At 41.8% G+C, this 25,088-nt stretch overlaps 1 protein-coding gene and 1 long non-coding RNA gene across 3 annotated transcripts in view; one reads left to right on the plus strand and one right to left on the minus strand.

Moving 5' to 3' along the window:
* Positions 1 to 1,208: 1,208 nt before the first annotated feature.
* On the minus strand, positions 1,209 to 8,554 carry syce3 (synaptonemal complex central element protein 3). 2 transcript variants are annotated; one of them, XM_078411240.1, is made up of 3 exons: positions 8,460 to 8,519; positions 4,169 to 4,271; positions 1,209 to 1,698 (listed from the first exon to the last, which is right to left on the minus strand). In XM_078411240.1, exons 1-3 carry the CDS (start codon positions 8,496 to 8,498, stop codon positions 1,544 to 1,546), a joined length of 297 nt encoding a protein of 98 aa, XP_078267366.1. In that variant the 5' UTR covers positions 8,499 to 8,519; the 3' UTR covers positions 1,209 to 1,543. The 2 variants fall into 2 exon arrangements, 1 of the variants encoding a protein (XP_078267366.1); XR_013548062.1 differs by lacking the exon at positions 4,169 to 4,271 and having other exon boundaries at positions 1,570 to 1,698; positions 8,460 to 8,554.
* Positions 8,555 to 8,734: 180 nt separating this feature from the next.
* LOC144599961 (uncharacterized) overlaps positions 8,735 to 25,088 on the plus strand; it is a 28,103-nt gene continuing 11,749 nt past the window's right edge. Inside the window, exons 1-2 of the long non-coding RNA XR_013548063.1 lie at positions 8,735 to 8,820; positions 9,962 to 10,009. This is a non-coding gene — a long non-coding RNA (uncharacterized LOC144599961). The remainder of the gene's footprint in view (positions 8,821 to 9,961; positions 10,010 to 25,088) is intronic.

The raw sequence follows: 25,088 nt of genomic DNA on the forward strand, positions 1-25,088 counted from the left end.
CCACTGTCAGACCACAATCAAATATTTACTTTGATCAGAGCCCACTGGGAACTTCCATCCAACATTCTGTGATCAACTCAAACCCATAGACAATGTGGAATGCACCCTACGACCAACCACATATTACACACAAGCCTCCAATGACATGAAACGAGTAACTGCTAAATTTTAAATTTTGCATTGCCATTACATGTATGAATTATATTAAATCATTTTGATTTAATATAATAACATTGTGAATTATTGTCATTTCAGAGAATGTAGCTGCATTAACAAGGTTGTGTAGTTTTAGACTCAAGGTAAGAAATTAGTTGAGGTTAATTATAAATATGGCTTATGACTTAAGAACAGTTATGGGACAAAGATAACAAATCTAAAATTCTGGCCCCAATCTCAGGAAAAGCAGAACAAAATTGAGAAACAGTTCCTGCGTAGACTACATTTTTGACAAAGGCCAACGAAGGAACATGTTAAATTGAGAGCCACTCAATTACTGGTTTGATCTTAGAAAGGAGATAGGAACTCCTATAACAACAAACACGACAAAACATGTAGCATTCAATATTGATAGCACCCTGAGGATTTTTGTGAATGTTTGCACCCTAAATCAATGGAATCAAGGGAAACCACTTGAACCAATATAAAATGAATGTGTTTAGAAACCAATATTATTAGAGTACCCTGAAAATCTGAAGCTCTGGCCTCTGAGTTTTGAATCATGTAACATCAATATCACAGCTCTGGCCTCTGAGTTTTGAATCATGTAACATCAATATCACAGCTCAGCAGAACCTTATAAAAATTAATTGTATGAATGTGGTATGTGGACAAGTTGAGTATGGTAGGAATCTGTACATGAACCCATATTATTCATGCAAGGATTGTAGTCTTAGATTATAGGGTTGTCTATTTAAAGGAAACGATGATGAATCACCTGAGATATCAAATAAGACAATAGTGTCCACCTACAGTAAAAAAACACATTATTCTCTAGGATTTCTAAAAAATTCTGCCATGTAGAATTTCCTATTTCCGACCTTAACTTCTCAATTAAAGATGCTAAAAGAGAAAAATATTCCAACAGTAATAATTTTGAGCGTCAGCTATTTTCGGGGTCTATTTATATATCTTTCAACTCTAAAGTTGCTTTCTTAAAATAGAGGCCAATAGAAAAACATGAGGAAAACAGGCTTTTAATAGGAAAAGACAAATTGCAGACAAAATACAAAACAATATTGCTATTGCCTATCAAAACAAACACAGCTCCATCAAGTATATTCATACAAAATATTCTGAACAAGTAATTAACATAATGGAGTAGACATGTGTCTTTGGCTATGGTGCACAAATCAGATTCTCATTACTCATTAGATGATATTGAAGTCCTTTGGCTGTAAGAAAATTAAACATTGGTTCCTTATGTAACATGCAGCTGATCCAATATCTCATGTTGTGTGCCACCACCCACAGCTATTTTTTTACTCCAATGAATCAAAAATATGGAACATGTAATCATGAATGCAACACATCATAATTGTTCCAATTAATCTTCTTTTGGCTTGTTTAAAACTTCTTTGTAGTCCTTTGAAATGGACTGTTTGCAGCTCAGATATGCTTCATTCAGTCGCATCATTGATTCCACAACAGAGGGGTCTGTACGCATGGTAACCATGTCATAGGTCATACAAGTTGCTTGCACTAGAAAATGTCAGCAAATAAATTAATTAGAAAGCCATATAAAAAGAACTCTGACCCCCAAAAATAGTTTACAGCATGGAAACAGGACCTTCGTCCCAATTCGTTCATCCTGACCAAAATGGCTTCCTGAGCTATTCCTATTTGTCTGGATTTGGTGTATATCTCTCCATTGTCCAAATGTATTTGAAACATTGTAATATCCATCTCTATCACCTTCTCCAGCACCTCATTCCATACATCCACCAACCTGTGTGTGTGTGTGTGAAATCTGCATCTCAGATTCTGTTAACCCTTTCCTCTCTGATCTTAAATCTATGCCCTCTAGACTCCCCTATCCTGGGAAAATGACCGTGATCCACCTTATCTATACTCAACATGATTTTATAAAACTCTCCAAGGTCACCCCTCAACTTCCATCGCTCTTGGGAAAACAGTCCTGCATCCCCAGTGTCTAACTATTGTAAAATCTGAGTTGCTGGCATGGAGACAAAAAAAAATGCAGATGCTCGAATCTTGAGTGAAAGTCACTGAGTCAGACAGCATCTTGGAAGGAAATGCAGACAATGTTTTGGGTCAGGACCCTAATTCAGACTGATGGAGTAGTGGGAAGCTGGAAAAGAGGCAATGGTGGGGTAAAACTTGGCACGTGATGGGTGGGTAAATGAGGGGGGGGGGGTGATTGCCAGATGCATGGTGATAGTGACAAAAGCTAGTGGTTAAAAAGAGAACAAAAGGGTGTCAGATATGAAGAGGAGTGAAATATAAAGCTGGTGAGAGGATATGGTTGGAAGAGGACACGGGAGAAACAAAAGAACAGGGAAGAAAGTGAAATGGGGGAGTCCGAGTCTCAAAAGGGTATACAGCTTCATAGTGCAATTGCAAAAGGAATGCCCAAAACAACAAATAAATGTATGTCAGTAAGATAGCCATATCCTGAGTATTTTTGAAAGTGTCAGACATTCAAAATGATTCAGAAGCAAAAGCAAAACACATAAATAAAAAAACTCACATCAAATAAAAATTTAAGAAGTTGATACTTTTCCATGTCCCTTATGATCATTATCTTCTTTTGAAATTAAAGGTGAAGCACATCCTACACCATGTTCAAGCTGGCACAGAATATTCATGTAGATTTTGCACCAAGCGATGGGAAATTACATTTTAAAATCTTTTGCAGGATTCCATGAAGTCCATAAGTTATAAGGGCAGGATTGGGTCATTTGGCCAATCAAGCCTAATCCACCATTCAATCATGGCTGATCTTTCTTTCTATCTCAACCCCATTCTCATGAAATATCATGAAATAGATAGCACCAAGAACCAGAAGATCCGGAAACAAGTAACTGTGCAATGTCAACAGCACTGCTCAATTGACGTGTGTGCTTAACAAAAAAAATGTTTTGTCTTATTCTAATGCTCCTATTAATTTATTTTCAGAGCTGTCACTGTCACCTGCAGAATCCTCCAAACTAATCATGGTGTGGAAAGTCATTGACACAACCTTTAAGACCTTGACAATGTGCTGAATCTTCCTCGAACTGGCTACTGCCTGGTCTTGCTGTCTGGAGTCCCTGCCATTATGACCTTAATTGTTTTGGATGTGGAGGGTTTAATAAACTAATCCTTTGCATTTGTGAAGCAGACCAGGCTCTAAACAATGAGTATGTTTCAGTTACAACACGCTCATACCCACCCCTGAAACAACCTGACAGACAGAATAATTTAAATGACATAAGGTGAGTAGCTAAATTACTTGGAAGAAACTCCACCATGGGGGTGGAGGCACCGGTGACATTGAATTTCTGTCCTTCTAAATGAGTAAAATCCATACTCCAATTCAGGGAGCTATTCTTTGATGATTGAGTGGTGAGTATTGAGAATTCTGGTGATGGCTTGGGAGACCCATCTGTAGTTACTGCATTAAAGTTTGTTTAATTTCTTAACAGATCCAAGACCCTCTGGTTTGTCTTCTCTTCCTATACATGGGACTGAAGGCTATAAATTTACAACTGAAATTTCTCAGTTTATAAGATGGCATGTGGTGACCTTTAAGGTTTCTTGTCGGTTGTTAAGGCAGCAGACTAGTGCTTGACCTATTGAATATTTCTAAAATCTTCCCTTTTATTTTAGACTACTTGCATCTGTAGTATATTACTTGCATGAAGTGCCTAATGACATACATTTACACAATTTCTCACTATTCCCAGACATATATTCATATCACCTGATTTCAGGATTGCTTGTAAACCTTTTATTTCCTGAGATCTACTTTCTTATTTTGACTAATCTGAAAACTTCACTCATTGATGTCACCTCTTGGCTTGTTGATCCAGGATTCCCTGGATCTTTCTCTCCAAGGTGACCAGAACACCCGTCAGATCCTGGAAATCTCTTACATGTTTGCTGATGAAACCGACCAATTTCCCCCAAAATATAATAAAATCTAATCACAGGCAGTAACAGGCTGCACCTGACAACATCTCCAACTCATTTAAATTTTCTTCCAATTCATTGCGTGTATCTCCAAGCAATTTTATGAGATCTTCATGGGAACACTCTATTGCTTCTGTTATCTATAAAAAATTGAGACCATAAAATTACCAGAATAATTTTTAAATGTGGTTTTTAATAATGCACTATAACTTACCTATTTTAAACAATGATGTCCTACTCTGAATGATCCTAAGGATACTGAACAATACCAAAGGACAATTTCATTTCTGAAGAATTTCATTGTATTGAAATGTCAAAATAGTAGCCTTTAAGTTATTAGTCAAAGTAAAAATCAAATGTCACTGTAATTTCCTCTGATAACTCTCCTGAGAAAATATACATAGGATTATTAATTTGATGGAAGGCATACAACTTAAGTGCAATAAAACTTGAAATTAATCAGATGCCTGCTGCATCTATTAGAAACATAGAAAATAGGTGCAGGAGGAGGCCATTCGGCCCTTCGAGCCAGCACCGCTGGCATGTGCAGAGGGTTTAATTCAGCGGAGGCACCGACTACACCCAAACATAGGAAGTCTGAAAGCCAAAGGCAAAGTAATCAAATGGTTATTAAGTCCCCAAATCAAATTTATATTTGGTGTCTTTCCAAAATGTCACTTGAGCACCTATGAAGGGACTTCAACTTCATGATTCTAATTTGAAAAAGGATTGAAAAGTGAGTCACCTATCCTGCGTCGTTTTCCTGGAATGATGTGCATAATTCATGTGGTAATACGTGCCACATGCAAAATGGAAGATATATAGTAAAAACATTGTTCTCCTCCAGACCTATTTTGAGTTTTAGTCTTTGGTAGATACCATATTGGTGGATCTCTGTAAGGGATGTATTTACAAGCATGTGTACTCAGCAAGCTTTAAGAAAGTAAGCTTCCCAAAAGATGAAATTTAGTCTCATTAATGTTTTGTATGTTAAGATATAACACACAAATTCTGAAAAACATGTTACTTGGTACCTTTTCCATGAGTATAAATAAATAAATGTAATACCGGTTCTTCAAAAATCTATGTTGACTATCTCCACATGCCATGCATTTATGAAATATGCTCTTTTATTCTCTCCTTCCTTTCAATATATTCAGTCAGTCTATTTTTGCTTTAAATAATTTATATTTTATGTCTACTACTTCATTTGGAGGTGAATTTTAGTTCTGATCAATAATGAGATGGAAGCTCTAGATTACAATTTCTTATCAGTGATTAATTCTTCATATTCATTACAAAATTTATATTTCTTAAAATATTCTTCAAATGTTCTTCCTTAAAGTTAACAAAGATAGTTGTGAAACTGTGCAGTAGAGACCTCAGAACATCCATGACCAATCTGCTGTTTGTAACATAAAATTAAAGATTCTAATACTGTCTATACGCTTTCAATGGGTGCTGTGAAATCAGCCACACCTTTCGTTCCTGCCCTTACTAAAGGTAATTTATGACAGATGCTTGAGCATTAATCACAAACAGGTGTGAATGTCACCTGTATGGCATACACTTTGCACCTGCTGCAATTCATAATTTGCATTTTATTTCAAATTTTAATCAGTTTAATTAGTTGGGGAACAATCATATTTGACTTTCAAACTGAATTTACTTTCTAGGCTGTAACTAATGTTCTAGAATGCAAAGAATAGCATAGGCAAATATACTGTGTAAGAAAAGAAAATAACTGCAGATGCTGGTACAAATCGAAGGTATTTATTCACAAAATGCTGGAGTAACTCAGCAGGTCAGGCAGCATCTCGGGAGAGAAGGAATGGGTGATGTTTCGGGTCTCGACCAGCATTTTGTGAATAGACAAATATACTGATCTTTATTGTTGGCAGCATTTAAAAATAAGGAATGCTATAAATATACTAGGTTCAGGAATGAGAACTAGTTTAAACCGAATATAGACACAAAAAGCTGGAGTAACTCAGCAGGACAGGCAGCATCTCTGGAGAGAGAGAATGGGTGACGTTTCAAGTATTCAGGAAAGAGTTCAGGAAAGTGTCATGGTGTCAGAAAAACAATCTAGCCTTTAATGTCAACAAGACAAAAGAGTAAGTTGAAGACCTAAGGAAGTGCGAGAATGAACACAATCTATCTTCATCAATGGGGCTGCTGAGGAGATGGTTAACAGCTTCAAGTTTCTAGTTATCCACATCACCAACAACCCACCTTCATGCTAATGTAGTGATCAAGAAAGTACATCAGCATATTTACATTCTTAGGTGTCTGAGAAGATTAAGCTTGTCCAAGAGAATTCTCTTGAACCGCAACAGATGCCCCATAGAAAATATTCTGATGTGCTGCATCTCAGCCGAGATGGCAACTGTTCTGTTTTTGACTGCCTGAACCTGCAGAGGGTGGTGAACACAGCCATGTTCAACACAAGTCTGTCACTTCCTTCCACCTAGTCCATTTTCATGGGTGCATTACACCAAGAAGGCTGGCAGTATCGTCAATGATGCCTGATATGTTGGCCATTCTCTGTCTTTTTTCTATCTCTGGGCCAAGATATTGGAGCTTGAGAGCCTGAACATCCAGACTTAAGAACAGTTTTTTTCCCGACTGCTATCTGCCTCATGAACCAATTAACACCTCCTTATCAGAGGTGCTGCCACGTAATCTTACCCTTGACTCTATCGTGTTAGTTATTCCATTATTGCACTTTAGTATTCCTTATGCACTACTTTCCCACTTTGCACGACACAGAAGTTCTGTATGCCTCCATCGATGCATTGTAGAAAGCATCTTTTCAGGATGCATCTGTTTGTTTGACAATTGCACTTCCCAAGACCACAAGATATTGCAGGTGTAATCACTCAAATACTGGCCCCACCCCACAAATTACTCCATCTACACCACGCTGCCTCAAGAAAGCATCCAACATAATCAAGGACCGTTCACATCCTGATCATTCCCTAACTTGCCCTCTCTCCTGTCACACGGAAGATGCGAAGGCTTCATAGCATGAACCACCAGATTCAGGATCAACTTCTTCCCTATTATCAGAATACTGAATATCAGAATTCTATCAGCCAGGGTGTTGTCCCAATCTCTCAACCTACCTCATTGCAGCCTTTGCACATTTTTTTAATCTGCACTTTCCTCTGTAACTGTATTGCTATAACACAGTAACTGTTTTTTTCCCCATTGCAGTGCCTGCTGCACCGTGGAAATGGTTTGACTGGATAGCACACACCCACACACACAAACTTCTTCACTGTGTTTTTAGATGACACTGATAAACCGATACCAGTATCTTGCATCATTCTGCTGTTTTGTACTGGTTCTTCTATTTACTGTTGCATTTATTATTATGTATCTAGTTTATACTGCGAGCTTCACGTGAAGAAGTAGTTTCATTGCCTGTACATGGCAATAAACTAATCTGGAACTGAAAACAAAACACGAGGAAGGCTGGGCTGGGCAGGGGCCAGGATCATCGTCTAGAGGGGACAGTTCTGTCTCCTCAGACGCTGTCCGGTTCACAGAGAGCTCCCAGCAACGTCTTCGCCTCAAGCCAGTGTCGCCATTGAGGATTTTCATTGTATTTACACCTATAAATCAAATAGACCTGATAAACATTGAAAACAGGTGCAGGAGTGAGTTGAAGGGCCATTTGAGCCAGCACCGCCATTCAATGTGATCATGGCTGATCATCCACCATCAGTGCCCCGTTTCTGTTTTTCCCATTAGCTCGGGGAGAGGGGGTGATTTGCCACCGGTGATGGGGCAGCGCTCTCCACACTGGCGCCGCTGGTGGGGCAGCGCTCTCCACACTGGCGCCGCTGGTGGGGCAGCGCTATCCACACTGGCGCCGCTGGTGGGGCCCCGCTCTCCACACTAGCGCCGCTGGTGGGGCAGGGCTCCCACACTGGCGCCGCTGGTGGGGCAGCGCTATCCACACTGGCGCCGCTGGTGGGGCCCCGCTCTCCACACTGGCGCCGCTGGTGGGGCCCCGCTCTCCACACTGGCGCCGCTGGTGGGGCAGCGCTCTCCACACTGGCGCCGCTGGTGGGGCCCCGCTCTCCACACTGGCGCCGCTGGTCGGGCAGCGCTCTCCACACTGGCGCCGCTGGTGGGGCAGCGCTCTCCACACTGGCGCCCCTGGTGGGACAGCGCTCTCCACACTGGCGCCCCTGGTGGGACAGCGCTCTCCACACTGGCGCCGCTGGTCGGGCAGCGCTCTCCACACTGGCGCCGCTGGTGGGGCAGCGCTCTCCACACCCCCCCCCCCCCCCACCCGGTCGGCGAGAGCGCGGTACCTGCGGCGGGCCGGCGGCCGCGTCCTGTCCGTGCGCCATGTCGGCGGCTGCACGCGCGGGCTCGGGGGGCGCGGGCTCGCGCTCTGTGGCTGCGAGCTGGGGGGGGGGGGGGGGGGCGCGGGCTGGGGCGGGCACGGGCTCGCGCTCTGTGGCTGCGAGCTGGGGGGGGGGGGGGGGGGGGCGCGGGCTGGGGCGGGCACGGGCTCGCGCTCTGTGGCTGCGAGCTGGGGGGGGGGGGGGGGGGGGGGGCGCGGGCTCTGTGGGCGGCGCGAGACTCGGCGACCGTTACAGCGCTCGCGACGGGCGGGCGGGAAGAAGCGGCGGGTCACTGACGGCTCAACCGCCCAACGCCCGCCGTCAGGTAAAGCGATGGGGGGAGGGGGGCGGGATGTGGGGGGAGGCGGCAGTGGGGGGGGGGGGGGGGGGCAATGGTTTGGGACGTGGGGGGAGGTGCAGAGGTTTGGGATGTGGGGGGCGGGGTTTGAATCGCGAGGGGGCAAGGGTTTGGGATGGGGGGCAAGGGTTTTGGGATGGGGGCAAGGGTTTGGGATGGGGGGCTCAAGGGTTTGGGAAGGGGGGCAAGGGTTTGGGATGGGGGGCTCAAGGGTTTGGGAAGGGGGGGCAAGGGTTTGGGATGGGGGGCAAGGGTTTTGGGATGGGGGGCAAGGGTTTGGGATGGGGGGCAAGGGTTTGGATGGGGGCAGGGATTTGTGATGGATGGGGCAGGGATTTGGGAGGGGGTGGGGGTTTGAGGCAGGTGGGAGGGGTTTGGTGAGGGGGCAGGAGTTTGGGAAGTGGGGTGGGGGCAGGAGTGTGGGGAGAGGGAGACAGTGGTGTGGAATGTGGGGTGGGTTTGGGGAGAAGGGGTAGGGGTTTGGGGAGATTGGGGCAGGGGTTTGGGGAGTATAGGATGTCGGGGTGGGAGTTTGGGGAGAGGGGGCAGGGGCATGGGGAGGGAGGGCAGGATGTGGGAAGGGGCAGGGGAGGGGGGCAGGGATGTGGGGAAATGGAGGGCATGGATGTGGGGGTGGAGGCAGGGGTTTGGGATATGGGAAAGGGGCAGGGGAGTAGGAATTGCAAAAGGGGCAGAGGTCTGGGTTGTAGGGACAGGCAGGGTTGTAAGTGGTGGAAGAGGGTGGCAGGGGGAAGTTGGGAAGTTGGGGGGGGGGGGGTGGTGGGATTATAGTCTTGAGTGAGGAGATGTTACCAACCAATATTTCCAGATTTGCACATGTATGAATGGGCATAATAATACACATCAGCATGTTTACACAATAAAATCTTGATCAGCAACGCCAGTCATCTTTTACCATGCATCTGAACATTTTCCATTTGATATTACTGCAAAAATCATGCATTTTTCACAAATTTCTTAATTATTGTTGTAATCCACATGTTAAGAAAACTGTTGAGACAATTTTAGTATAGGAAGGAACCGCAGATGCTAGTTTATACCGAAGATAGACACAAAATGTTGGACAATTTTATGGTTCTCTTTGCAGAATGTATGGAGACGAACTTCCATCAAATATCATGCAGTCAATGAAAATGTACGTATAAGCATTGGTATAATTCTCATTAATGGAATTTAATAAGAATTGACCGAAATGATATTTGCCACCTAGTGAAACATTTGAAAACTGCAAACAAAGTCAGTGTGGTACAGTGGATTTTAAAAGTCCTTGATTTCTTCATTCTATCTGCTGCACATTGTGATTGTTGTTATTTATTTTATGCATCCAACTTTTCTTAACCATATTTAACAGTGTTATTTATCGATCAGTGCATCTCCATTTATTGTGCCATATTCAAACATTCTCTCTGGAGCACCTTAACCTTTGCTGTCTTAAAGAAAGGTTTTCCAAAAGCAGCAACTTCAAATCTCTGTGTCAGTGGGTCAGGCAGCATCTCCAGAAAAGGAATGGTGACGTTTTGGGTCAGGACCTTTCTGCAGACTGATTGTAGGGATGGGGGGGGGGGGGGGGGGGGGGGGGGGGGGGGGGGGAGAGAAAGAAAACCAGAAGAGAGGAAGGGCAGGACAAAGCATGACAGGTAATAGGTTGAAGGAACGAGGAATTGCAGATGCTGGGTATTACTCCATACTTGTATGGAGCACCATACTTGTAACAACACGCAGGCTGTTCTCCTTGTTACCGTCAGGCAGACGATACAGGAATATGGCGCCGCGTACCGCCAGACTTGAGAACAGTTTCTACCATCAGGCCATCAGGCTTCTGAACTCATAAACACATTTCAAATCATATATGTTGATTATTTTTTAATATTGTCTTTTTAACTATTTTTAATATTGTCTTTTTACCTTACTAATGTCATTTTTTAATCTTATTTATCCTTGGAATATTATTGCTGAGGTGACCCGTTGTCTTGTCAAATACATTTCATTGTACTGTTGACCCGTGTGCCAACCTACATATGACAAATAACATTTATTAAATATTAAAATAATATGTTTCACAGCAGAGCTGTGTAGCAGGGGGCAAGTTTGTACATCAAAAAGCACAGACCTTTTCTCATCCTTTGGAAACTATTTTTAATGAAGGCTCACTTCAATGATAAAATTCATCATTACCTTCAATGCTCCAGCAGTCTTTATTCGATTGAGGAAAAAAGTGTTTGGACATCAAGACCTCTAACTAGCAGGAAAACTCAATCTGACTGCAGGTTTTCCTGCACTCCCATATGTTACTGACACCTGGATTACCTGCTGAGGCAGATCAACACACTAGAAAAATACCACCAATGCTATCTCTGCAGATGTCTCCAAATTCACTGGAAGTATAGACAAACCAACATCAATACCTTATCTCAGGCCAACGTCAATAGACAATAGACAATAGACAATAGGTGCAGGAGTACGCCATTCGGCCCTTCGAGCCAGCACCGCCATTCAATGTGATCATGGCTGATCATTCTCAATCAGTACCCCGTACCTGCTTTCTCCCCATACCCCCTGACTCCGCTATCCTTAAGAGCTCTATCTAGCTCTCTCTTGAATGTATTCAGAGAATTGGCCTCCACTGCCCTCTGAGGCAGAGAATTCCACAGATTCACAACTCTCTGACTAAAAAAGTTTTTCCTCATCTCTGTTCTAAATGGCCTACCCCTTATTCTAAAACTGTGGCCCCTGGTTCTGGACTCCCCCAACATTGGGAACATGTTTCCTGCCTCTAACATGTCCAACCCCTTAATAATCTTATACGTTTCGATAAGATCCCCTCTCATCCTTCTAAATTCCAGTGTATACAAACCTAGTCGCTCCAGTCTTTCAACATAGGACAGTCCCGCCATTCCGGGAATTAACCTAGTAAACCTACGCTGCACGCCCTCAATAGCAAGAATATCCTTCCTCAAATTTGGAGACCAAAACTGCACACAGTACTCCAGGTGCGGTCTCACTAGGGCCCTGTACAACTGCAGAAGGACCTCTTTGCTCCTATACTCAACTCCTCTTGTTATGAATGCCAACATTCCATTGGCTTTCTTCACTGCCTGCTGCACCTGCATGCTTCCTTTCAGTGACTGATGCACTAAGACACCCAGATCACGTTGTACGTCCCCTTTTCCTAACTTGACACCATTCAAATAATAATCTGCCTTCCCATTCTTACCACCAAAGTGGATAACCTCACACTTATCCACATTAAACTGCATCTGCCATGCATCCGCCCACTCACACAACCTGTCCAAGTCACCCTGCAACCTCATAGCATCTTCGAGGCACTAATTGACTCAATTTTGGTCATTAAAACATGCAGTGCCCTCTTCTAATCAACGGCAGGTTGATCATTCACTTTACAGTCTTGAGAGATGGTGGTAATCAGCTCTCATGGATATTTTATTTAAAATCTAGCTATGTCTTTGCAAAGTGTTAAAACTGCACATCAAGAGAGTGAGGGATATTGATCATCTTTAAGGATTTAAATTGGTTCATTATTTGTCCCTCGATAAGGAGTACATACAGCTGCTGCTATTTACACTCTTAAGAAATTAGCATTGTTGCATTGTTTTATTTAAATTTGATGTATAGCCCATTGATCTGATACTGAATGTCACTTAACATCATGCATGTATTTCTCCTTGTAAAGCAAGGTCTGGCTCACTTTGTGTTAATTGTGGGGAAGAAATTGATCACAGACTAAATTAAAATAGATCAATTTTAAGATTGGTGGTACATTTGTGTTCTTTTATAAATGTCCTGTTTCCACTTAAAATGAAAGATACACCTTGCATTTGAACATTATACAGTGAACGGCTAATAGTTTGAACAGAAATATAGCAAAAAAGAAAGAAGCAATGTTTTACTTTCCTTCACTCGTGCATTAAATCCTAAATCTTTGTGTATTCTGCTTCTAGACATGTAATTCAGTCAGCAAATGAAGTAGTAACGAATAATTACAGTATAATCCAATTGTAAGGAGAGACCAGACAGGTTAGATTTGTTTATCGTGGAGTGGAAGAAGCTGAGGGGTGACCTGACAGAGTTATGTAAAACTATGTAGCGGATAGATAGGTGAACTGTAAAAAAAATTTAAGTAAATGGTAGTCTAAAATGGCATAGGTTGAAGGTGAGAGGTAGGTGGTTTGGCAGAGATCTGAGGGAATTGTTTCACTCACAGGTGGTTGTACTCTCTTGCGCTGCCTGATTAAGTAGTGGATTCAGATAAGTTCATGGCATTTAAGAAGCATCTGGACAAGCACTTGAATTACCAAAGCATAGAAGGCTACAGACTTAATGCAGGTAAATGGAACTCATGTAGATAGGAACACATTGACTTGATGGATTGAAGAATTTGCTGTATGATGCTGTCATTAATAATGGTCCAAAATGTACCCTTTACCTGTACTTCTACATTGAAGTCCTTTTCTTTCTGTTTATAAATTTTCCAAGTAACTTTTAAATGGTTCTCCAGTTCTTGATTAAAATCATATTATAATCAATTTGGCACCCAATATACAAATAGTGTTTCCTAATTCTTCAATCGTATTATTTCCAATTTACAGTATGAAGATGCACGTTATTGTTTAGCTACCTGTACCAGAAACTACTGTGTACTGATAGAGCCTCTGTACTCTTATCAAGCTTACATAGGTTTGACTGCTAAACTGTTTAACTGCTAACTATAACTTCAATTCACTTGTAATTCTCATGATGATTGTGAACGCAACTCACCACAGCGATTGTTGGAAGCTGAAGTTTTAGTTAATCTTGGCTAGATTAATTTAGAAAAGGTCTAAATTTAAAGCAAGATGTAAGGAGTTACATTTTGACAATGAGAGGGAAGAAGGCAATACTTAGTCCCTATTCTATGTTTATCTTTTAAATGTTCATATTTGTTTTAACAGCAGCATTGACATTTTTCTCTGTGGTGAGGACAGCTGCAAAGTATTCATGAAGGGGGTGAGCTGAATGAGAAGGTTGAATAAAGGATGAAGGTGCATAAAGGTTTAAGGTCAGTAAAGGAGAGGGAGCTGAGAGGTGAATGAAGTGGAGGGAGCAGAATGGGGTGGTGGGGAAGAAGGTAAGGATGTGAACCGAGAGAAAGGTGGGTGGGTCTGCAGTGGCTACCCTAATGTTGCAAAATACACGTTGGCATCTTCTGCTCCTGAGAACTGCCGTGGATGGAGTGGACCCCAAAGGATTGCCAAGGAAGAACGTTCATTATAATATTTGCTATGATTAACAGACCAAACATCTACCACAGCTTAACCTACAGGGTTTTACAAGTATCACAGGTAAGTACAAGCTTTTATGGAACCAGTTAATAGAGAATGTTGGATAAATATTGTTGTGGCCCATCTGCCATTTTAAATGTAACGTGTGTGGGTTAATGGTTCTCCTAAAATAACATAAAGAAGAAATACATACAAATTGACAATAGAAAATTGTCAGTATGATATGGTATTCCCTTTTGTCTGGATGTACTCAGATATATTGTTTTCTTTTTGGAGCTATATATTTCTAATTAGAATTCTAAATAATGCTTCAACGTCAACTTTAACTGGATAAACACGGGAAGATGTTTCAAAAGCAATATTTATCATCAATGTGAGAACAATTTATGTATCCAAAATATCCAATGTATTTCAAGGTTTGCTGCAAACATTTACTGAACCATGTTCTATTGTTAGTTTCTCTTTTTATGCTGCTGATCTAGATATAGTTCAAGGAAATATTTGTGCAGGTATTGTATATTGTTCTCCGGCATGACCTATGTTTGGTCTAAACATGTCTGTGTAGGGTGAAACTCATCAAGATTTACAGTACATCCTAGAGCCTTTAAATGTTTATTAAAACTAGTAAACATTGTATTATACTATAAAATGTATAATATACTGCAGCTAATATGACACTATTATGCAAGAAGTTACAAAAGAATTATGGAATAACACGATGGCTGTACAATGCTATAACACAATAGTTATATTCAAGATAAAGATAGGGATTTTCCTACCCAAAACATAACAGTTTTAATGTTCAGATCATAAAACATTGCTAGGTTTACTAATAAACATTTTGTCCCATATCCTCACCGTATGTTCTTGGTAGGCTGAATCCACTATGGCGGTTGAAATTTATGAAATCTAGAGTGCAGAATTTTTTTGCATGAAATATATCAAATATATTTGGATATATATTGGGAAGTCAAACCTGGGCAGGACCTTCACGGTGAATGGCAGGGCCCTTGGGAGTGTTGAAGAGCAGAGGGATCTAGGAGTGCCGGTACATAGTTTCCTGAAAATGGTGTAACAGGTAGATGGGGTGATCAAGAAGGCTTTTGCTATATTGGACTTCATCAGTCAGGGTATTTGGTATGGATGTTGGGATATTATGTTACAGCTGTACAAGACGGTGAGGCCATATTTGGAATATTATGTTCATGTTTGGTCACCCTGCTATAGGAAGGATGTCGTTCAGGTGGAAAGAGCGCAAGAAGATTTTAGAGGGTGTTGACATTTTCAAGGGCCTGAGCTATAGGAAGAGATTGAGCAGGCTAGGACTTTATACCTTGGAATGCAGGAGGTCGAGGGGTGATCTGATAGAGGTATATAAAATAACGAGGGGAATAGATAGGGTGAATGCCCAGAGTAGGGGAATCAAGAACCAGAGTGGGACAAGAATTAATGGGAACCTGAGGGGCAACTTTTTCACACAGAGCGTGGTGTGTAGTTGAGTTTGGTACTACAAAAAAATTTGAAAGGTATTTGGACAGGTACATGGATAGGAAAGATTTAGAAGGATATTGTACAAAATCAGGCAGGTGGGACTAGCGTAGATGGAGCTTCTTGGTCATCATGGGCAAGTTGGGCTGAAGAGCCCGTTTCTGTGCTGTATGTCTCTATTCTCATCTGGCAATGCAGATTCATGTAAAAAATTGAGATACAACCTTGATATGGCCATCAAAAAGGCTAAGAAGGATTTTTACTCTAAACTGGAGGATGAGACTGACTTTTGCCACAACTACCTGTGGCAGGGTGTGCATGTCATCACTTCCTACAAGGCGAAACCAGGGGTCAGCTCAAGTGACAACGAGGCACCGCCTCTGGATGAGGTCAATGCGTTCTTCACATGCTTCAATAGAGAAGACTACTGTGCCATCTCGAGCCCTCATATCCATCGATGGTATTGCAATCTCAGTCACTGAAGCCAATAGCGGAAGATTCTTCGGAAGAGTGAACTCTCGGAAAGCATATGGACATGATGGTGTACTTTGGCACATTCTCAAATCCTGCGTGGATTAACTGGCTGGAGGTTTTGTGGACATCTTCAACCTCTCATCACTGAGGTCCAAGGTCCCCAACTGCCTTAAAAGGACGTCAATAATACCGGTGCCCAAAAAGAGTAATGTGACCTACCTCGATGACTACCGACCAGTAGCACTAACGTCCATGGTGGTGAAGTGCTTTGAGAGGTTGATTGTGGTGAATATCAAATCCTACCTGAGCAAGACCGGGACCTGCTACAATTTGCCTACCGTCACAATAAATCAACGGAGAAGCAATCTCGCTGGCACTCTACTCTGCACTGGACCACTTAGATAATAAAAACATATATAGATACAAAAAGCTGGAGTAACTCAGCGGGACAGGCAGCATCTCTGGAGAGAAGGAATGGGTGATGTTTCGGGTCGAGACCCTTCTTCAGACTGGTTAGGGAAACAAGCGATTAGACGATGATGTAGTCCATTGTCAGAGGGATCATCGTCTATTTCTCTCGTTTCCCTTCTACCTAACCAGTCTGAAGAAGGGTCACGACCCGAAACGTCACCCATTCCTTCTCTCCAGAGATGCTGCCTGAGTTACTCAAGCTTTTTGTGTCTACGATATAAACCAGCATCTGCAGTTTTTTTCCTACACATAAAAACATATATGACAGGCTGGTTCATAAACTACAGCTTGGCATTCACCATCATCATCCCATCCAACTTTTCTGTTACTAAGCTCAGGGAACTGGGTCTCTGCGCATCTCTTTGCAACTGGATCCTTGACTTCCTCATCAACAGTAGACAATCGGTATGAATTCAGCAACTCGAACGTCTGGGAACGAAGGAGTGGTGAACACCACCCCAAACATCAAGGGTAGTAACCTCCTCACTATCAAAGGGATCTATCAGAGGTGCTGCCTCAAAAATGCAGCCAGCATCATCAATGATCCATACCACCCTGGCCATGCTTGCAGTTCATTCATGCCAGCAGAAAGAAGGTATAGGAGTCTGAAAACTGTGTTGTCCACCAGGTTCAGGAACAGCTTCTTCCCAACAACCATCAGGCTATTTAACGCTACAAACTCCAACTAAACTCTGAACTACGAACTGCCTGATTTTACTAGGGACTTCTGGCTTTTATTTAGCACTATATATTTTTTTGTTATTATATCATAAGTACTATGTTTAGAAATCTGATCTACTGCTGCAAGCAAGTATTTCATTCTTCCATTTCACACATATGACAATAAAGCACTCTTGACACTATATGAGAATTGAATCAGTATGCATTAGCATTAAATGTCAACGTTGTCGGATTTATAGAATTAACTTTTCTTTTTAAGTACTTTTATGCAGATAGTTCTGTTATAACACCTTTTCTATAATGCTATTTGGATATAATGCAATAAAATTATTTGAGAACAATGTTTGGTTCAATGGTACTTTATTATTACATGCACCAAGGTACAGTGAAATTCCATTTTTGCAAACAGTTCAATAAAAGTATTACTTACATAAGCACAATCTTAGATATGTACAAATGTACAGAAATAGTACAAGAATAGTATACAAGAGTCGCCATGTTTTGCCGCCTGAGTCAAGTCCAAGTTATAAATGTAGAGTTCTTAACTACATCGTAAAGACCTGTTGTCCTGGTGGTGTTGCAGGGTCAGCAAAGTCAAGCAAAGTTGTTTGTGTACTCCACCACTGGATGCCGCCGCTCATCTGATCCGCTTGCTTGGCCTTTTGGAGTAGCATTCGATTCAATCGAGCCCCATCCTGCTGCAGGACCTCCTGCGGCACTTTCCACCGATGTCTCGATCCGGACACATCGGCCCGTGAACTGTCGGCCCTCGCCTCACCTGGCCACCATTTAGTCTTCACGCACCTCCTGCAGCGGACCTCATAGCGTCCACAGAGATTTTGAGGGTGTGGGAGGTAAGACCCCAATCAGCACCTTTGTTTCTCTGCGCTGCCACCGCCATTTTGAATCTGAACATATCCAGTTGACCAACTTCAGAGACCAGACACTGACTGCCACGCTCTACTCACCCTCCTTTCTAGCCCTTGGGTACGAGCAGGGCTCGGTGGCTTGTCTCTTGGGGTCGGGTTTCCCAGCTCCATAGCAATGGATGAGCCAGGCCTGCTGCCGGGGGAAGGTGCAGCATCAGGGTCTGCAACATTAGTGATATTTCCAAGGTGGAGATTCAGAAGTTTGATCGATTTCCAGTATGGAACTCCATTCTATTGGGTGCACAATGATGCAACTGTTAGTGATGCTGTCTCCTAGCTCCAGCAACCCAGGTCCTGAATTTGTATGACACTGAAATACACTTTAATACATTTGCATTACACTAGGCGAATTGATTATAATGCAATTTCTGATAGAAGCTTGAGAACTGCTTACAAATTAGTTAGGAAACTGAAAAATAGAGAAAAAGCTGTCATGCAAAAAAAAAGTCTAGACCTTTCCATGTAACCTCCACACAGTAATCTTGTGAAATGATACTCTAAACAATATAACAGAGAGTGTTTCATAGTTTTAGCTCGCAGTAACGCAAAAATACTTATGGCTGTTTAAAAGGCTTTGTTTTTAAAATTTCGGCTAGGTAAAGAACTTTGCTTTTGTGGGTCTAAAACTCTCACCCCTTATCCTCTTTTCTCCATTGACACAATTGTTTGCTAACCTGATTTTCTATAATACGAGGTTTCTTGGGAATGCAACTATCACTTAATAGCAGTACTTGTATTAATAGAGTACTGTAGAACTGTCCCAATGGATAAGCTTGAAGCAACAATATTCTGGAGGAAGACACAAAATGCTGGAGTAACACAGCGGGACAGGCAGCATCTCTGGAGAGAAGGAATGGGTGATGTTTTAGGTCGAGTCCCTTCTTCAGACTGATGTCAGGAGAGTGGGCGGGACAGAGATAGAATGTATTCAGTGGACCTTAATCCAAAACAGCAACAATTTATTTCCCCCCAGAGATGTTGCTGGACCTACTGAGTTCATCCAGCAGATTGCTTGTTGCTCCATATTCCAGCTCCTGCAGTCTCTAAGGTGTGCGTAAACTTGACGTCGGCGGTATATTTGAAAGGGGAAGATTTGCACAATCAGTTGTTCAGGGTATACTTTAGCATCATAAGAAGGAGCATCTGGGTTCATGCTTCAAGTGGCTTGCAAAGGACTGTGGGCAGGATTGATCACTTATGCAGGTGGGAACAAGCTCCTTCAAATGATCGCCATGATGAGTTGCATTTAGAAACAAGAGGAGAATTATGTCAGTTGAAGATACAATTAACAGTTAAATTCTCTGTATCCCGGATAGAGTGCAGAGGCTATATCAGTACACAGTATCTTCACGTACAGGTAGTTCTGCTACAATGCACGTTTCCATACACAAATTGGGTGTGACGCAAGTATTGAATCCAGGAACAGGAATTTCTAGCGCAAAATTTGTTACTACTTGATTTTGATGGGGAGCAGCCCTTGCATTACGAGGGATTTTCATTTCCAGAAAATAGCCGGTCTCGCAATTTTCCACAATGCAGTCATATCATCTGTGTTTGTGTCAAAAGACACAAATTGAAAACAAAATTTTATGTTTACTTATGTACTTTTAAATCGCACAGGAAATTTTATTTTGTATCTCAAACTTTTTGGAATTCTGTGAGAGTAAATGTCCTTAACCAAATGGCCGTAATGCAGAAGTTGTCTGTCTGGGTAACAAGCAGCAGTACGTTACATCTTTGTATTGACTTTACATATTATAGTGATATATACTCTCTTCCATTTGACAATGACATTAATAATATGTGAAGATTACTAATGTGAAACTAGGATAACTAGAATCTTAATTTAATTTGCATGATAAATCAGGTGGAGCGTTGTGGACCCAAGAAGCCATATGTGATTATGATGTATGCAGTAGGAAGTGCAAAGCCGAGAATCAACAGAAGGAGAAATGGGCACTCAGTATTTCTAGTTAGGAATTAATTTGGAGTATTCATTTTCTGTTTATTTTATTTCTGGAATAAAATGGTCAGTAAAAGAGGGAAATTGTGGATTGCTGGTAAATGACTAATAGGAGAATATTGCAATAGAAATGAGCCTTGGTCAGGCAAAAAGATGTTTCAGCACCTTGTGTAACGTTCGCCAAATATTTTTTTAAGTTTTGCAATAAATATGGAAATTACCATGATTCGTGGAATTGTATCAATAGTGAGATTAATGAAGCAAAATCTACCTGATGGCATATTTAACTATTACCTGGGACAGGTCCTTTCATATTCTGATTGTTTTGGACCTATGTAAGGTTGGATTGTGTTGGCTGGAATGTTATGCTTCAATAAACATTAGTTGCTGTTCAGCTGTAGTACCATAGAGGTCAGTCCTCTTCATTTTTAGTCTCCTTCAAACTCCAAAGACGTACAGGTATGTAGGTTGATTGGCTGGGTAAATGTTAAAAAAAAAAATTGTCTCTAGTGGGTGTAGGATAGTGTTAATGTACGGGGATCGCTGGGCAGCACGGACTTGGAGGGCCGAAAAGGCCTGTTTCCGGCTGTATATATATGATATGATATGATATGATATGATATGTTTAAAACAGAACTGTCCTCAGCTGACATCCAACTAATGTATTTATTACTGAAAACTCTGGATTGTTCATGAGACATTCCACTTCCAAGTCTTCTTGTGTGGCAATTGTAAAATATGATTAACATTTTGTTGATATCTATATATAACTAAAAGTCTTATCTTACTCACCATTCGCCTGCGGTGTGCAGAATCAAGTTCTGTTATATTTTAAAAGTAATTCACTTTATAAACTTTAATAAACTTTATACTGTGAATGTGACAAGTTTCAACGGCCCGGCAGTCGCACCTGTGCAGTTGGGGAAGCGTTGCCGGGCCCAGTATCCGCGTGTGCGCAGTTGGGGGAGGGTTGTCAGGCCTGGCGGCGACGCGCCTGTGCAGCAGCACTGGCAGGACCGGCGCCCGTCCTGGCATTCCCGCGTCCTGGCATGCCCGCGGGAAGGTGGTGCAGCGTGGCGGCAGAGAGAAGGTCAAAGAAGATGTCCGCCAGCAGGACGAACATGGGGCAGCACCTTGCGGCCGCTCTCCTGCAGTATAATCGGATGGAGGCAGGGGGGCAGGTGGAGGGGATGTATGGTGGGGGGGTGGTGGGTTAGCTGGGCTCGGATGGAGGCAGGGGGGCAGGTGGAGGGGATGTATGGTGGGGGGGTGGTGGGTTAGCTGGGCTCGGATGGAGGCAGGGGGGCAGGTGGAGGGGATGTATGGTGGGGGGGTGGTGGGTTAGCTGGGCTCGGATGGAGGCAGGGGGGCAGGTGGAGGGGATGTATGGTGGGGGGGTGGTGGGTTAGCTGGGCTCGGATGGAGGCAGGGGGGCAGCCGCTCTCCTGCTGCTGGCCGCTGTGATGGCTGCCTGGGGCCGGGGTGAGTGGCTCTCTCTCCCCTTTCATCTCCCCCCTCGCCTGCCCCCGGCCCCGGGGGAGATTCCCCGGCCACCCCAGCCTCGGATGTACCCTGGGATCTTGCTATGCGCTTTTGGAGTGGGGCCCGCTGTCACAACGGGAACCCAACGGGTCTACGGGTTGTGTTTCGTTCAAATCGTGTACCATTTTGGCTGCTTTCTGCCCAACCAATTGTTCAAGCACTTTTGATTGCAACATGCACCTTAATTTAGTTCAACAAAGAAACTGACAAGTTACTAAAGACCCTTTATTAACAACGGGAGCCCAACGGGTCCACGGGTCATCTAGTTCATTATAAAGACTTGTGAATGAAGCCTATCTGTTACAATTTGTTCTTTCCAAAATTTTGTTTCCTCGATTTGTGATTTATACACTGTTTACTTTTAGCCTTGCACCACCAAATGTCAGAACACATACTTTCTACAGAGATCATAGCAAAACTGTGATTAATGTTTTGCAGCAAGTGTAACTTTATAGAGATCACTAATCATTCTTGGAATAATAAATCTTTTAAAAAATCTTAAAATCTGTTTTCCTTAAATTTGTTTTTGCTTTCATGCTTCACAAAACATAATTCACGTTATATCTCAGTTGATAAATGCTGCATCTCTATTTTGTGGACTTTGATGTAGGGTCTCCTAACTACCATGAATTATTGCATTGTGTTGATGATCAGGTGGTTGTTACTTTTGTTTAGGAATTACACTCAATCTTGCTGGTGTTGTTGCCATTATTGCTTATACAATCACATGCCACCTAACCAAAGTCCTGTAAAGCTGCAAAATGACCGCTTGACTCTTAATCTCAATGACCCGACCCATGAAGGCAAGCATATCAAAAGCCTTTTTTACCTCTCTATCTACTTGTTTTGGCACTTTCAGGGAGCTATGGACTTAAAGTCAAAAAACCCTCTATTCATCAATGCCGTTAAAGGTCTTGCTATTAACTGTATACTTTCCCCTTACATTCGACTTCTCAAAGTGCAACATCACACACTTGCTCGGAGTAAATGCCATCTGCCATTTCCCTGCATGTTTCTGTTGCTGATCTATATCCTGCTGTATACTTTGACAGCGTACCTCCTTGTCCACAACTCCTACAGCCAGCTGCTGATATACTTGCATGTATTTAGTGACTGTAACCAAAAATCAACATCTCTACTGTAACTTATTTTCCTAATCAAAGATTGGGTGTGCACGTTCAATTTCTGTTGCATTTCCAATATTCTCAAAAAAGAAAAACAGGATATTAAGATTACTTTGAACATAGAATTATGAATTGTTATTTATTCAGAAAGAGTAATCTATTCAATTCCAGTGAATTACTTCAGTTTGTGGACGAGTGGAAACAAATAGAACTATTTAAAATAATAATTTCCTTTGATAGTGGAGAACAGCTGTACGCTATTAATTTGAACTTAGGGAGTGACAGCAGATCAAATTATCTTCAGGTGCAATATTCAGATACGATTGTTGATTCACAAACAGTAATAAGTTAATAAATCCAACATGATATTGGAATTATTTCTTCATCAAAGAAACATCGTCTTTGTGAGCAAGTCTGGCCCAGATGTCAGAAAATAGTGATTAAAGCACAATTATGTTTCATTATCTTTAATTACATAACCCAGTTTAGTAATTTATAAGACCATAAGATTTATTTTGGGATGCACCAAAGAACTAAGAAAACCTTGATGCACATTAAATTGTGAAGATTGCAAAGTTCAATGTAAGGCAGAGGAAGGAAGTAACTAATTAATTTGAAATATGTTGCTTGGCACTAAACTGAAAATTATATGATGAATGGGGTTAAATATGATGAATGGGGTTAAATAATTTTATTTAATGCAAACATAGCAGAAATCAACATTGTTAAATACTCCAATCTTGTGGATTCTGGAGATGAAATTACAGCTTTTTGATTTTTGTGGGTTTGATTAATAATAATACTTTTTAAAGTGTATTTTAAGAAATATATTTCCCTGCATCTTGACAAATATTTGTACAATTTATTAAATGTCATATGAATTTTACATTGTCTAATAATTGCCTACTATACCTGAAGAATTTAGTATTATTATGGAGAAATATTATATTTCCATTCCTACTTGTATTTGGAAGGACTTCACCAATAAATATATGACAATCTTATGTTCCATAGAATCCTGCACCTATCAAGAGGCGGTGACTCCAAAAACAAACCCATCTTCTTTTACTTTGAGGCCAAGCTGAGAGTGCTTAAGACTGGGCTGAAACAGTCACAAACACGTTTAGCTTACAGTACGAAATAGATTATGCATTTTGGTTTTCTCCTGAGAGCTACATGTGTTAGTCCAGCCAAATCGATTCACTCCACATGACATCTAGAAATGAATCTGGGCATTGAATACAGCAAAGGCTCTGGAACTAGACAACAGTGCAGCTGGAGGACTGAAGATTATACTCCAGAACTAGCTGGTTCCCTTGAAAAGCTCTTCCAGTGCAGCTACAATGAACATCTTCTCAGCAATATGGAAAATATCCCAGCTATGTTGTATTCATAAAAAGCAGGGGTATTATCTATTCTAACCAGTCCACAATATAATCAGTCTGCTCTCAATCATCAGCAATGTGATAGGAGTCATTGACAGTGGTATCAAGTCTCATTTATTAAAACATAACCTGCTTATGAATATCCTGTTCAGGTTTTGGGAGAATCACAGCTCCAGAGCTCTTCATAGACTTGATTGAAACCAGAGAGGAGATTGAAGTGACTGCTTTTTACATCAAGGCAGCATTTGACCATGTGTGCATTAGTGCACCTTGATAAAATTGGTTAGCAAATTTCAAGGGGAAAATATTCTAATGGTTGAAGTTATCCAGCACACTAAGTCGTTTATGGTTGTAGGAGGTTATTATCACAGTCCCTGGGCATCACTCAATCAGCATTCTAGGCCCTGCCATCATCAGCTGTTTCGCCAATAATATAAACAAGGTCAGAAGTGATGTTTGACAAGGACTACACAATTTTCCATTTCATTCATATCTTCTCAGTAAGTATAATCCACATGTGCAGGTGTCAGACAAAGACACCATTCGGGCATGGTGTGATCAATGGCAAGTAATATTTGCACCACAAATGTGCCAGATCATGACCCTTTCCTGCAAGAGACAATGTAAGAACGTCAATGACATTACTATCATTGAGTCAGCTTTCACTGTAAACTCAACCATTCCAGCCATTTAAACAATGTGGCTACAAGAGCTGGTCAGTGTTTAGTTTGCCACCATAAGTAACTACCTTCCTGCCACCTCAAACCCATTCCACCATTGTCAAGATAGAAGTCAAGAGTATGGAAGATTTTTCACTTGCCGAGATGAGTGCTGCTCCAACAAAGGGAATTGCATTTTCCAGAAGTAGGCAACCAATG

This window comes from Rhinoraja longicauda, chromosome 14 (genome assembly GCF_053455715.1).
Source record: "Rhinoraja longicauda isolate Sanriku21f chromosome 14, sRhiLon1.1, whole genome shotgun sequence".
Lineage (NCBI taxonomy): Eukaryota > Metazoa > Chordata > Chondrichthyes > Rajiformes > Arhynchobatidae > Rhinoraja > Rhinoraja longicauda.

Excerpts from the sequence above, each read along its gene's own strand:
- syce3 (XM_078411240.1), bottom strand. The coding sequence starts at position 8,498 with ATGGCGCACGGACAGGACGCGGCCGCCGGCCCGCCGCAG. Across the intron at positions 4,272-8,459 it reads CGGCCGCCGGCCCGCCGCAG|ATAACAGAAGCAATAGAGTG; the intron begins GTACCGCGCTCT and ends AATTTTTTATAG. Across the intron at positions 1,699-4,168 it reads TGAGTTGGAGATGTTGTCAG|TGCAAGCAACTTGTATGACC; the intron begins GTGCAGCCTGTT and ends GACATTTTCTAG.